This window comes from Poecilia mexicana, unplaced genomic scaffold, assembly GCF_051168715.1.
Source record: "Poecilia mexicana isolate PSO_F unplaced genomic scaffold, ASM5116871v1 scaffold_3, whole genome shotgun sequence".
Lineage (NCBI taxonomy): Eukaryota > Metazoa > Chordata > Actinopteri > Cyprinodontiformes > Poeciliidae > Poecilia > Poecilia mexicana.
The window spans coordinates 35077830-35091613 of record NW_028263372.1 but is presented as its reverse complement, the minus strand read 5'-3'; the positions used below and the strand labels follow the sequence as shown (position 1 = coordinate 35091613).

At 38.2% G+C, this 13784-nt stretch overlaps 1 protein-coding gene across 1 annotated transcript; it reads right to left on the bottom strand.

The window, feature by feature from the left end:
- Positions 1 to 9949: 9949 nt before the first annotated feature.
- cart3 (cocaine- and amphetamine-regulated transcript 3) lies at positions 9950 to 11015 on the bottom strand. The gene is made up of 3 exons (XM_015011844.2): positions 10780 to 11015; positions 10525 to 10608; positions 9950 to 10428 (listed from the first exon to the last, which is right to left on the bottom strand). The coding sequence occupies exons 1-3, from the start codon at positions 10978 to 10980 to the stop codon at positions 10321 to 10323; spliced, it is 393 nt and encodes a 130-aa protein (XP_014867330.1). The 5' UTR covers positions 10981 to 11015; the 3' UTR covers positions 9950 to 10320.
- Between the last annotated feature and the right edge of the window lie 2769 nt (positions 11016 to 13784).

Genomic DNA, 13784 nt, shown 5'->3' with positions numbered 1-13784 from the left:
CAGCTTCTTTGAAACATCTTGACATTTTCTGCTGTAATAGCATGAAATTAATCAGTGCTCAAGTGTGCTTCAGATATTACATTTATTTCTGGAACTCTTTGCATCTTAGCCCATTTTTAAAGTTTTATTTATGTATTGAAAGTAGGAAGCAGCATTTTGATGTGATCTGTGTGTCTCTGTGTGGTTATTTTGAGATTTTCTGTGTTTAGTCCTGTCCTCCCTGTTGATTGATCCCAGCTCTGTCTAGTCTCCTGATTACTCTCCCTGTGTATTTAGTCCCACCTGTTGTCTTTGTCTGTTGTCGGATCCTCGTCGTGTTTGCGTCATTCATCGTTTGTCTGCTTACCTTCACAGACGAACTGTTAAGTCCTGTGTTGGTCTAGCTCTCGTTTTCAGTCTTCAGGTTTTCAGTTGATACCAGTATTTAGCTGTGTGCTAATCTTTCTGCCGTGCCGCCTGATCTGGACTGTTTTTGAGCATCTCCATTAAATTAATCATTTTTTTCTACAACCTGGGTCTCTGCGTCTCTCCTCACCACCTCTCAACCACCACACCTGACATTTGAACTTCGTATTAGTTAATCTGCTCTATTCATTGTCTCCTCTGTCTTAGCATTTCCTAATTCACGAAGCAAATAGCAATCTGTGTGATGGTGGAAAAACATGGTGTTAATGTTTTCCACCATGAGCACATTGAGCAGTGTACAGGAGAGTGATTGACAGCGCTAAGACCCTCCTCCTGGCTCTGACTGGTTGTTTTTGACCGAGAGCAGTGCAAGGAGTAGCTTGATTTTTTTACACAGATTGTCTCATATTACACAACATGGTTACAGTTTTAATAAATATGGAAAAAACAAATTTTGTAAAAGTTACATGCTGCAGCTTTAAGGAAACAGTCAGAAATAACCAGAGTCAGGAGGAGGGTCTTAGCGCTGTCAATCACTTGGACTCGCTCCATCCTTCCTGCTATTTACAAATCCAGCTGGTTCAACATAGCATGCCAAACATGCTAAAGCTAGTTAGCATAGTCACCGATGATGGCGGATAAACAGTTTTCCTGTAACAGTAAGTTATTTTTCTATCATTAGCACATTGAGCAGGAGGGTGATTGACAGCGCTAAGACCCTCCTCTTTGCTCTGATTGTTTTTGACTGGATCGACGCAGTTTTGTAGACAGTAATAGTAGCTCAAGGAGTAGCTCAATTTTTTTCCACATTATCTGCCTCATATACTGTCACGACATATAAATACAGAAAAAACATACTTTTTTTGGTAAAAGCTACATACTGCATCTTTAAGCAAACAAACTTTGACATATTTTTGTTGATTTGATAATATTTAACCTTTACAAACAAACATATGATGCTCCAACTATTTAACATGACAGAAAATTGGGTTGATCATGGTTACATGTGTTCAGACGTCATAAATCAGCCGCCCTGCCGGAAGCATCGCCTGCTCTCGCCGTATCGAGCATTTTGCAGCCACCATCGTTCTCACAGAGCCGCTCTCTATTTCAGGCTGCGTCGTTTGTCTCCTGCTTTGTCTCCATCAATCACCCTCTAAATCATCGCGCGCCTCTTCCTGCTTCTGTCAACATCGCCATCTGTCATTCTGTCCAATTATCAAACACAAACAAACGTCCTCACCGACGGGCAATCGCTGCAGGTTGGAGGGGCGACGTGGGTGGGAGAAACGCTCTTGTCCACGTATACAATCTCTATCGGAATCAGCGGTAATTCCCCGGAGAATCAATAACAAATCCTTGCTGTCGGGAAAAAGTATTGCTGCTCCGGAAATAAGATAAACAGCCTTTTCCCCAGCCAGCCACAAAGAAACTTTTCTATAGTGGAGCTGTTTGCTTTGAAAAGAGCCTGGACCCTGTTCAGACACAGAGGCGCATTCAGGATTAAGGTTTTTATTTTTTATTTCTGAAAGAAAAGTTGTATATCTAAACAACAACAAAAAAAGGTTTTCTCTTACCAAATCAATGAGAGCAAAGTAATAAACTGTTTATGTGGGGCTTTTTAAAGCTCTTCCAAGTAACAGTTGGAACAGTGAGACTTCCAGTGTTTTAATGTTTGCCATTCATTGCAAAAAACAAAATCTCACTGAATAGTTTTGGTCTAGTTTCTAGTGCAAATATCTTAGTAAATAAATGTGTTTTTATGAACTGGGAGTCCTCTCAGAGGAAAGTAAACAGCACCTCTCTGCTCCAGTGCAGTCATACACTGTAAAAACACAAAATCTTATCAAGTATTGTTAGTGTAGCTTCTAGTGCACCTGAAGAAAGACAAAACTAACAAGTAACTTTTCTGCAAGACTCAGGAGCTTTTTCTTTTTTTAAGTAAATCATTTCTTATTATTGGTGAAAAAGTACTAGTTCCACTACCAGGTTATTTCACTTATGACAACACATTTTCCCCATGTTGTAAGTGAAATAATCTGACAGTGGAACTAGAACTTTTGATTTACATTATTGACTTAAAACATACTCCTATATTAGTTAGTTTTGTCTTATTTCAAGTTAACTAGAAACTTGATCAACAATACTTGGTAAGATTTTGTGTTTTTGCAGTGTTTCTCTTTGTGAATGATGATTTCAGAACCATTTGTGGCAATTCAAATATGCCTTATTTTTGCAGCATACAACATTCTGTAATTACTGTATTTTCTCTTTATAAATCCGATGGTTTTCTGGCTGAAAGGTCAGCACGTATCCATGAGGAGCTGCTGCTCTGTGATGCCTGCAGGATGCTTGTGATGAAATTAGATTTCCACAGATGGTCATTTTGAGTCAGGAATGGATCCCATCAGGATTGTCTTGATAACCTTGAAGGGTTGGGAGGTTGCAAAATGTGTCCTGCAAAAACTAATTTTCAGCTCTTTTATTTGTTAATGTACTTAGTTTAGACAGACTCTTTAGCAATGAGATGTCACTAAATGGGTTTCCATTAACCATATAATTGTGTAAATTGGAAATACGAAAATAAATTTGTTTTAATGAAAACAAGGAAGTTTTGAAAAAAGAATATCAGGTTTTTTCATAAAAAGGCTATTGAGCTCGGATAAGATTGTTTTGGAAATACTTTTTTGCATCACACGAGTTGCATGATCAACGACTGGATGTTACTACTGGCGAAAATGACGAAGAAGGCAACAGGAAGTGGTTGGAGACGAACAGACGGACTTTTAACACAACTATATTGTCAATGGAAACGCAGCTATTGAAGAAACACGTCAACAACGGCGGTCCATCGATGTCCAGAGGGTTCCGAACACCGGGACGAATCTCAGGGGGAACTGTTCAGCAGTAGCTGCGTTTCCATTGATCATAAAATTGCACAAGCTGGGATTACAAAAATAAATTAGCTCAATGGAAAAAGGCCAATAAAAAAGGTATACCAGATATATCACACTTTAGCATTTGTCAAACTAATGTACGTGAGATTTAAGGTTAGTGGTTTTACATTTACCTTTAGCATTAGCAGAGCAGCATTAGCAGAGCAAATTATATGATCAGCACTTTGGAGTAAGCAGAATTAATATTTATGACTTGTGCTTTAGGGTTAGCAAAACTAAAGTGATTAGTGCTTTAGCATTAGCAGAATGAATGTTCTTGATTAGTGCTTCAAGGTTAGCACAACTAATTTTGTAGTTAGCAGTGCGCACCACTGCTAGCTGGTATTAATGAATCTCACTTCATCTTCTGCTCCTCTATCACTGATGAGGTGACTTGACTTCATTCCAACTTCCAGATAATCAGGGTCACAACTGAACTGGGACCAACCTCTGTTTCTCCATACTAACAGGTGATGGGAACACATGGAGGTAGCTTTCTGGTATTTGTTTGGGCCACAGCTTCGTACCAGAGACAACATCACCCCTAGGATCGTAAGGTTACTCAAACATTCTTCACCTCATTAAAGGAAGGGTAAAATTATGATGTGGAAACATCTGATAATGAGCAGACCGTGTCTGTCTGGAGCACAAAAGCTTTTATCCTCCAATTCAGTCTCTGACAGAATCCAGTGAATCCTCAGAGGAATTAACAGAAAAGCCTCTCTGTCTGCTGAAAGTATTGCTTTTCAAGAAATAAGATAAACGGTCCAATTTACAGCCTGAGCACAGAAGAGCCAACCGTAAAGCATTTCTTCTCATACCAGAGATGCTTACTTCCTCCGACTGTATCTCATCTCTTATGTTTACATTTGGAACAACTTGGAGTTATTCACAGACTCACATCGTGTCCTTATCCAACTTTGTAGCTCAAAGTTACGTGATTATATAAGCTGCCGTCTCATTGGCTCGGTGTGTGGATGAATTTAATGAAAGGACGCTGGTAGAATGTTCTTGGAACGGTTCATCCTCCGAATGCTTCATTAGACGCCGTCATTGGCACATAAAAAAAGACGAAAGCTTTTAATGAGTCAGCGTGGCACATAGAAAACAGGCGGCCAGTTAAATGTGTTGAAGACGGCCATGTTTGGAGGCTAAAATGGCAGGAATCCATGGAAGTAAAATCTTTTAATCATTCGACTGATTCTGCTGCATTTTAACTCGATGGTGGAGATCAGATCTGTGGGGAGTGAAGCCAGGAGAAGCAGCGAATGCCTCACTTTATGAGAAGCATTTAGACATGTTTAAATAAGTGTAAATAATGAAATTAGGGATGGTTAAATTCCCTTCAGCTTCAGGGGCTTTGAGTAAACTGGGTGACTGCGGCATTGTTAGTGTCTCATTTTCAGGCATTAGAATAGAACAGAGTCTCTACTGCTGTTCCTGGAAGCTGCTGTCAAAATTTAAAGCACTTGTTATAGAAAAGGTCATTTAAGAGGTCATTCACGCCAGCCCTGTTTAGTCCACTTTAATCCAACTCTAGTTTGTTTGCCTAGAAACTCTGGTTTGTTTAGGGAGCTGCTAATGCTAATTAACCATAAAAATCAGACTCTGTTCTGTCTACAAACTTCGGTCGGGGTTCGAATACATATGTGAACACTAAGCTGACCGGAAACTGTTCCAAAAGTGGACTATACCGCAGGGCATTCTGGGTAAATACAACCAAAACAAACATGCTAGATTAGCACAAGCAGGAGAAATGGTTCATGGACTTTTACTAAAGACAAAAGAGAAATCTTGCAACTGCTAACATCTGACGCTACTCTATTTTTGTTTCCATTTGGAGAACAAGGAAGTTGTGTTAGGCGTCTTCAGAAGTTTTTGTGTTGTTTCCTTCAGTGGTTCTTCCTGCAGCACCCCCACAGGCGGGAGAGGAACAGAGTTTGGTTTGGCAGTGCAGTGAGAAAAAGAATCGCAGCAGCTGAAAATGAACAAATGTTACATCTTGGTTCCCAGTCGAGCTGAGTCTACCGGACTGCGCTGGAGCAGAGATGCATGCAAAAGTTGAAGGTCAGGTTTTGGTTAAGGCCTCGTATGACTTTGCTGCACACTTTCTACCAGTTTTGACATTTTTCTGTGGGCTTGAAGAAAAGATCAGCAGGTCACATTAATTAGCAGCTGTGACTTATGCAATAATATCCATGACGAATGTTTTGTTTATCTAAGCATGAGAGCTTTTGACAGATTGGCTGATGGCGTCTCTGTAGCAAAGGTCAGAAAGCCTCAAAGTGTGAATGTTCGCAGAAAAAAACAATCATTTCTCAGCAGGTAAAAACTACTTGAATTAGGGCTGATAAAAATAAATTAGTTTGATGTTTAAGTGAGAGGAAACAGATATTTTCACAGGGTAAATTATGTTCTATAAGCAACAATTTGGGTGAGAATAAATATGAATTTTGATCTTCCCTCTTTCTGCGTGAGTTCCTGTCCAGCTATCAATGATTTATTAGTTACTATAATTTCTTTCAGGACAAATGAACAAACAGGAAGAAGGATTTTGTTGACTTTAGCAGCTGAAACAAACAGAACGTTGTTCATTATTGATGAGAGGCAGCTGAGAATATGGAGTAAACACATTAATGGTGGACATGAACAAAACTAAAGGAAATATCTACTAATACATTTAATATTTTTCATGTCACTCTGTCATCTGTAGTGAAGAGGATGAATTTCTTTTTTCATTAATTCTAAATTAATTTCCTCATTGGTTAGGATGAAACTTGTGAAGTCTGTGAAGGAAGATGATGTGCGTCGTCATTTCTGAGGTGAAAAAAATAAAAATGTAAAAACCTAAAAACTCTTTCTAATTGAACTGTCTCTGAAATGCTGATTACTCTGGACCAGATGGTGACTGAAGGGGATCCAATCTGGTCCTATTGGAGTTCCAGGTTCTGCCATTTTGTTGGTTTCTGTTTCTTGACTTGATTTTTGAAAATGTAAAGGTTCTGTTCTTTTCAGCCGCCTCAGATTCACAAAATCGATCCCAGATTGTTGGCAGATGTTTTATTTTTCATCTTCATCTTCTTTTGCCTTTTTTCAGTCATCTTCCACTTCTGCTTTTTCTGATTTGTTTTTCTCCATTGTTCTCCTCTTTTGATTGTTTCTTTTCCTTTTCATTCTTCCCAGCATTCAAATTATTTTCCCTCTGTTGTTTTCTTCATTTTTGAATTTATTTTAATCTTTGTTTTTCATTTTCTTCCTTCTCTTCCACTTATTGATATTTTCTCATGCTGGTTAAGCTGTGTTACTTTCTCATTCTCTTTCCAAAGCTGGAAAATAAATACTCATATTTTATTTTTACCAGGTGGGTGTTTATATACCTGCACTTGTGCTTTTTCATATCTATGTCTTTACTTACAGTATTAGTAGTTTAGGTAGAGCAGCTGCTGCCTGATGTTAGCTGTTTCCATTGCATACAAAGCAGGAAGTCTTATGGCTTTATCCTTGTATTATTGCCACTCTTTCATCTCCACTAATCTGAAAGTCATACATGATTTTATTTAGCATATCAAAGTGGAAATTGAATATCCCATTTTTTATATTTTATTTGTAAAATATGTTTTTTTACGCTTCGTGATTTTGCCATAGATATTGTTTGTCTATAATCTAGTTTTGCATTATTATTTTGTCAGCATTGTTTTGTTTTGGTTTTTTTGTATGGTACCCATGTTGAAGACAACAGAAGGGCCATTGAAAAATCAGAAAAACTTTCTTCTCAGAATTATGACAAAAGTCAGAATTATGAGATTGAAGTCCAAATTCAAAAAACAAACAAACAAACAAGCAAAAAAAACTCTGAATTTTAAGAAATATAATTCTGGGAAAAAAGTTGGAATTCTTTCTGTTTTTTATTTTATTTTTTATTTTCAGTGGCCCTAATCGTCTTCCGTAGAAACTGGTGATCATTTCACTTCCATTCCCTGCAGCCACATGTATCTTCTCTGGCTCTAATCAGAGGCTCTTTTTCATCCGAAGTGATAAAAGAGCAGAGCCGTGTTTTAATATGTAGCAACAATATAAACAAAATCAGTTCCAACAGTTTTATTCCCATATTTTATTGACGAAAAATATTTTTATGATCTTCTTGCGAAGAGTTTATAGTTCCCCTGAAATCATAAATAAAATTATAGCTCTTCAGTCATAAACAAGTGAGTTTTATACTGCAGGTGCATGAGCTATCTGTTTTGAATTTTTATGAAGGTTTTACAGCTTTAAACAAAAGTCAATTATTTAGAGTAAGGGTATAAACGGCTGAAGGTTTGTGACTCATTGTCAGTCTCATGAAATTCCAGTTAAATCGATGGTGTTTGCGGTTTACCACAGAATGCTCTATAATTATGTTTTATCTGAAGCATTGCACTTTGTTGTGTCACAGAGAAATTAAATTGAGGGCTGCTGCCAGTGTTTACACTGAGCTCAACTGGTTTGTTGTTGGTTTTTCTGAAAAATCAGCTGCTGTTCAGGAGCTTTGGAGCCAGATGTTATAAATAGAGCTCAGCCTTTTGGAGTTGGGGTGTGAGTTTTGGCTCATTTTGAGGTTTAGGAAGCAGAGCCAGGTGAGTGTGATTAGAACAGCTGCAGCTTCGTCAGACTTCCTCTGCAAAAGCTGTTCTGCCAGGAACCCCAGGCAGCCACACTGAGTTTTAAGTTTCCTAATGTGTATTTTTCATATGTGATTGGCTTAGCAAAACATAGAAATCAGACTTGATTTTTACAGAAAAGTGGATACTCAATGAAAATTCAAAACGTATAATAAAGGAGATAATAGGGTTATTTTACTGTAATGTGAAATATCCTGCCTGAGCAGCAGTGTGCAGAGGTTTTTCTCTTGTTTTCAAAAATAAGGACTGGGTTGTTTTGGGTTATTTTGATTATTTGTTCCTGATTCCATTATTATTTTTGGTTCAGTTTCTTATTTCTCTTAAATCAATCTTGTTTCTATTTTCACATCTGATAGTCCGGTAGACTCGGTTCGATTTGAGACCAAAATATCTGAGTCAAAAAAACCTGTTCCACTCCTCGTCTGTGGGGGCGCTGCACGAAGAACCACTGAATGAATTGACACAAAAACCTCTGAAGACACTGAGCGCAACTTCCTTCTTCACGAAATGCAAGCAAAATGGAGCGCTGTCAGATTTTAGTGGTTGTAGGATTTTCTTTTTGATAAAGGAACACAAGCCATTTCTCCCACTTGCGCTATGCTAACGTGTTTGTTTTGTTGTATTTACCCAGAATGCCCTGCGCTGTAGTCCTCTTCCGCAGCAGAGTTCACTTCAACAGAACCGAGACCGAGGTTTGTAGGTTTGTTGATTTCTTCCAATGAGCTTAAAACTTGGCATAACCCTCACTCAGCTGATTTTTCAGAAATTTTGGATATTTTTTTTCCTGTCTTACAAATCTTGTTAAACTGTTCAATATATTTTAATCTCCAACTCATTTTCTTACCTAAACTTTCCTCTTCGGGCACACACAGCTCAATAAACTGTCAGTCAAGCTGAGGGAAAAATTATAGAAACCCCAAAACAAACTTTTATGGTGCTGTAAGATAATGTTTGATTTGAATCATATCTTTGTCATTGTATTCAGTTTAAATGTACTTCCTTTCAATTTGCAAATTGGTTGTTTTCATATTTAATTTTGTTTCAGCCACTAAGATTAAAGCATTTAATTGGGATTTCATGACAGACCAGAACTATGTATACAGCCTTTTACACTGGCAGCTCTAAATGAATGCAATGCAACCAATTCCTTTAAGAAGTCAGATAATTAGTAAATAGAGTCCAGTTGTGTATAATTTATTCTCAGAACAAATGTAGCTGTTAGGTGAAGGAGATTAATAGAATAAGAAAAACATTGTTTGTTCAAATCCAGCTCTGCTTATTTCTGCAAATATTTAAAACACAGTTAACATAAATGTGGCAAAATATGATTTATGCCCTACATTCAAAACTTTGTGTAGTTATGCTATTCTTAGAATAATGCTACTCGACCTAGCTCGTTATTAGCATAATGCTATCTTACTAATTAGCATAATGCTATGTTGTTTTAATCCATACTATTATTGAAAATCTGTGTCATGATTTTCAAAGTTTTGTTCACAAACATTTGATGGAGTTGAGTTATTTTTTAAAAAAATATTCAAAATTGTAAGTCTTTACATGTGGAAAGTTAAACGTAATCAGAAATACTTATTGCTAACTGTAGCACAATGTGATTACTACTGATTCATATGGGGGGGGCTAAATATATGCGCCAACTAATTAACCATAGATCATTTTTCAGATTTATTTAAGGTTTTTTTTAAACACGTGTCCTCAGCATCCTGCAGCTGCCCAGGGGGAAATGAAAGGAGGCTCGGTGTTTCTGGCGCGGTGTCAGCCTGACTGAGATGTCACTTTCTGGCTCATCCTCTGAGGCTCATCTGGCTTTAATTTTAAACCTTTTCTGATATTTTATTTTCTGACCAGCCTGAGGATGTTTGATGTCACATCTAACACCTGATTATCCAGCTCAGTTTGACACATTTTTAAAGAATACAGCCACTCCGCTGCTTTACAAAACAACAGGATTTTATTATGACACATAAAACATTCAGCTGAAACAAAACACAGCGGATGAAGGGTATAATATTGCTGGTTTGACATTACAGTGTGCTTATGGTCCCACAGGTTAAGTTTATTGAGGTTGAAGTAAATATTTACAGAAACTTTTTATGATATTCTCATCCTCATGTCGTTTTCTGTAAAATAACACGGAATATTTTACTCCTAATAATACAGTTTCTACAGTTCTTTGTTGTAAGTGTTGGACAGTCACTCCAGCTGCGCCTGAGCTGTGCAATAATTAAAAAAATCTGAACGTAATTAGAAAGGGATTCAGTGAAAGTTTCTCTTCTTGAAGCTACATTCCGATCCGGAGAGGCTCATAAGCACTTCAGCAGGAAGAAGTTGCAGAAAGCTCCCCGGGGACAGTCGCACATCTTCCCGATTCGTGCGCCTTTCCTCACCGCGCACTGCTCTCCAACATCACACTGACGGGGAGACAAAACCAGAAGATGTTTGATTCAATTATAAACACATATATGAAAAGTTTGGTGAAAAAAATAAAATGCGTGTTTTGCATCTACCGTTGGGACTTGACCAAATTTCTTTTCCCACGATGGAAGTCGTTTAGCCTGCAGCTTTTCAAGAACTTCTTGGAGAGCTCCAAGCTGCGAGGAAACGGAAAGTCCAGATGCAAAATGTCATTATTTGCACGTTAAAAACTATAATTTACGCCATTTTACTTTTAATTGGGCTTAAATTTCAAGTTCAAGTGAAGAAATCTCAGGTGAAAAATTGCGTAAAAATATCTAAATATCCTGGATTTTGCAAGGACTCACCAGCTGCTTCTCACTGGTCAGGTTCGGTCCTTTCGGGTAGAAGTCCCGCAGCGCTCTGGGGCTCAGCTCCTCCTCGGACTCCGCATCCTGCAGCCCCTGCGCTCCGGCTCCGGCGGCGCCGGCGGAGAGCAGCAGCAGCGCGCAGAGGAGCGCCCCGCTCAGCAGCCTGGAGCTCTGCATGGTCCCGGTGCGCGGCAACATGTGGCCCTTTTCCCCGATCTCAGATAGTACTCAGCTCCGCCGCGACAAACACCTTTTTATGTGAGATGCTCCATCTGCTTGCTCCACCTTATTCTTTGATTTTTTTTTACCCCCCTCTTTTTGTCATGCGTAACAGCCGCCTTGGGTGAGTCATCCCGTAAAAGTTGCTGGGCAAGAAAAGCTCCGAGGAGTCAACAATAACAGCAAGGGGTCGTTGCTGACAGAGTAATGGATTACTTGGGTACTAAATAGCAGCTTCATGTAAACAACAGTTAGTTTATTCTCAGCCAGCCAGATTATCTCAAACTAGCAGTTAAAACATTCAATCTTTAAAATGACCCTAAAAATCCCCTTAAGTAGCTGCGTTTCCATTATCCATAAAATTGCTCAAAATGAAAGAGGAAAATTAATTTCTTTATAAGGAAACAGGCTAATTAAAAAAAAAGAAAAAAAAACACCTCACATTGTTCGTTTTTGCGCTAAGCTAAGGCATTTATTTTTGTATCGAAATAGATGGTTTTGGCAAAACTGCAATGGAAACACTTTTTTCGTCACATCAGTCACGTGATCGGCAGCCGGATGTTGCTACTGGCGTAAGCTATGAAGAAGACAGGAAGAAGTTTTTAAATGCGTTTTTATGACTTATTGCTTGACCAAGCTTATTCATGTGTGATTTTTAACTGTATTATTTAATGGAAATAATTGTGTTTTTTTGACATTAGCAGAATATCGACAAAGATCTGCACATATTTTTAATAAAAACAGTGAGATGTTTTAATCCATCCTTGCATCAGATGAAGCTCTCTGCAGATCATTTCCTGCATTTAAACGGTCTCAGGTTATTCTTGTGCAAATGATCCAGATTTAAACGTCATAATCTTCCTTTGTTCCATCATATTTTCTATAGTCCGCTGCTGACATGCAAAATAATTCCTCTCAAGCTTGAAATTAGTCTTCAACCTCACTGAAAAGTGGCTGAAAGAATCTCTGAACATCAGCTGTGATCAAACTGTTATTGGGTGAAGGAGCCTGAGAGAAAGTTTGTTTTTCTCATGGAGACGATGTTGATGCTGAGATGAAGTTCTTGTTTTTCCATTTCATTTCTCTGACATAAAACATAGAACTTCTTCCTTTGAATTGAGATTTTTTTCATTGTCACCAGACAAATTTGCTCAAAATCTCCTTTCTTGGGAAGAATAAGAACTATTTAACTTGTTTTTCTTCCTCTTATTGTCTTTCTGTGCGATGATGTGTTTCAGAGAGTTTGGAAACGCCTTTCAAAGATTGATTGGCAGCATCCCAGTTTGTATTTCAGAGAACTACAACATCTCTTATAATATCTATGCTGATGACACACATCTTTATTTTTCTCCATTAACACCTCACTATAGTTCACTTTGTTCACAGAAGTGGTGTGGTTACATAAGTGATCACATTAGCTGTGTTTCTAATACAAATGTTCACAAACATTTAGCCATATTCTGCTAAAAAACATACATTTTGCAATTACAGTGTGCATAAGTTTGTTTTCACTATAAGTTATTAAAAACATGTTGCACCATCATCATCCTACCACTTCCTGCTGTTTTCTTCGTCGTTTCCCTCAGTAGTAACATCTGTTTGTTGATCATGTGACTCTCGTGATGCGAAAAGTGTTTCTGCTGCAGTTTTGTGGAGCATTTTTATCCCTGTGTTTCTATTAAGTAAATTAATTTTCATAATTCCAGTTTGTATAATTATGTGGTCAAGAGAAAAGCAGCTTCGAATGAAGATCAGTTATTTAATTGCATCCGACCACTAAACCTTTCTGAGGGTGGATTTGTTTTCCTGCACTGCAAATAATACTGAATCTTACCAAATATTTTTGGCTTAGTTTCTTCTGTAAATATCTTAATACATTTGAAAAGGGATCAAAATAACTTTTCAACAAGATACAGGAGCTTGTTTTAAGTCAATAATTTGTTAATATTTATGAAAACTGTCTAATTCCTTTGGCAAATTATTTCACTTGTAAAATGGGAATAATTTAATTTTATAAGTGAAATAATCACTTTGTTTATAACTTTTCCATCAATCTTAAATTATTGACTTAAAACAAGCTCCTATATCTTGCTTAAAAGTTACTTATCAGGTAGTTTTGTCGTATTTCAAGTGGACTAAGATATTTGCACAAAAACTAGACCAAAAATACTGAGTAAGATGTAGTATTTTTGCAGTGTGTGCCTCTCCTGGAGCATACATTTACCTTCCTCTGACGTGATTCCCAGTGCATGAAAACGAGTTTATTTACTCCAAACCAGCCTGTATTTGTTTACACGTAAAGCGTTCACTCAGAGAAGTCGACGTTTTCTTTTCTGATCATTCGGTGTAAGGAGTGCAGTCTGCAGAAAGTCGAGTCTAATCACCTAATGACCTCGGCGGTGCAGAGGAGCAAACGAGAGCGCGGAAGCGTCTCCTACAGAACCGAGCCTTTGACTGTAAGCGATGTACCGCACAAAAAACTAATGAAGTCATGTTTGTGAATGAAGCGGCCCGGTTGTCCTGAATGAAACGTTAAATTGGCGTCTCTGTCGTTAAAGCCGGTGTAGGGAGGGAGACGTGAGTCATGCAGCTTCAGGCACAATCAAAGCTTCCTGCTCCTCTTTCTCCATCAGCTCCCAATCCAGCAATCAGCGCCGGGTTTAAAGCTGGATCGCTCCAGATCGGGACGAAGGACACGACTGCAGCAGAGGACGACATGCAGCCTTCGCCGTGTTGCAGCATGAGAGTCCAGCTCTACGTTTAGACACAGAATTTGCATTTTG

Coding starts and splice junctions, on each gene's coding strand:
- cart3 (XM_015011844.2), bottom strand. CDS start 10,980: ATGTTGCCGCGCACCGGGACCATGCAGAGCTCCAGGCTGCTGAGCGGG. Junction 10,609..10,779: donor TGACCAGTGAGAAGCAGCTG/GTGAGTCCTTGC, acceptor GTTTCCTCGCAG/CTTGGAGCTCTCCAAGAAGT. Junction 10,429..10,524: donor AATTTGGTCAAGTCCCAACG/GTAGATGCAAAA, acceptor TCTCCCCGTCAG/TGTGATGTTGGAGAGCAGTG.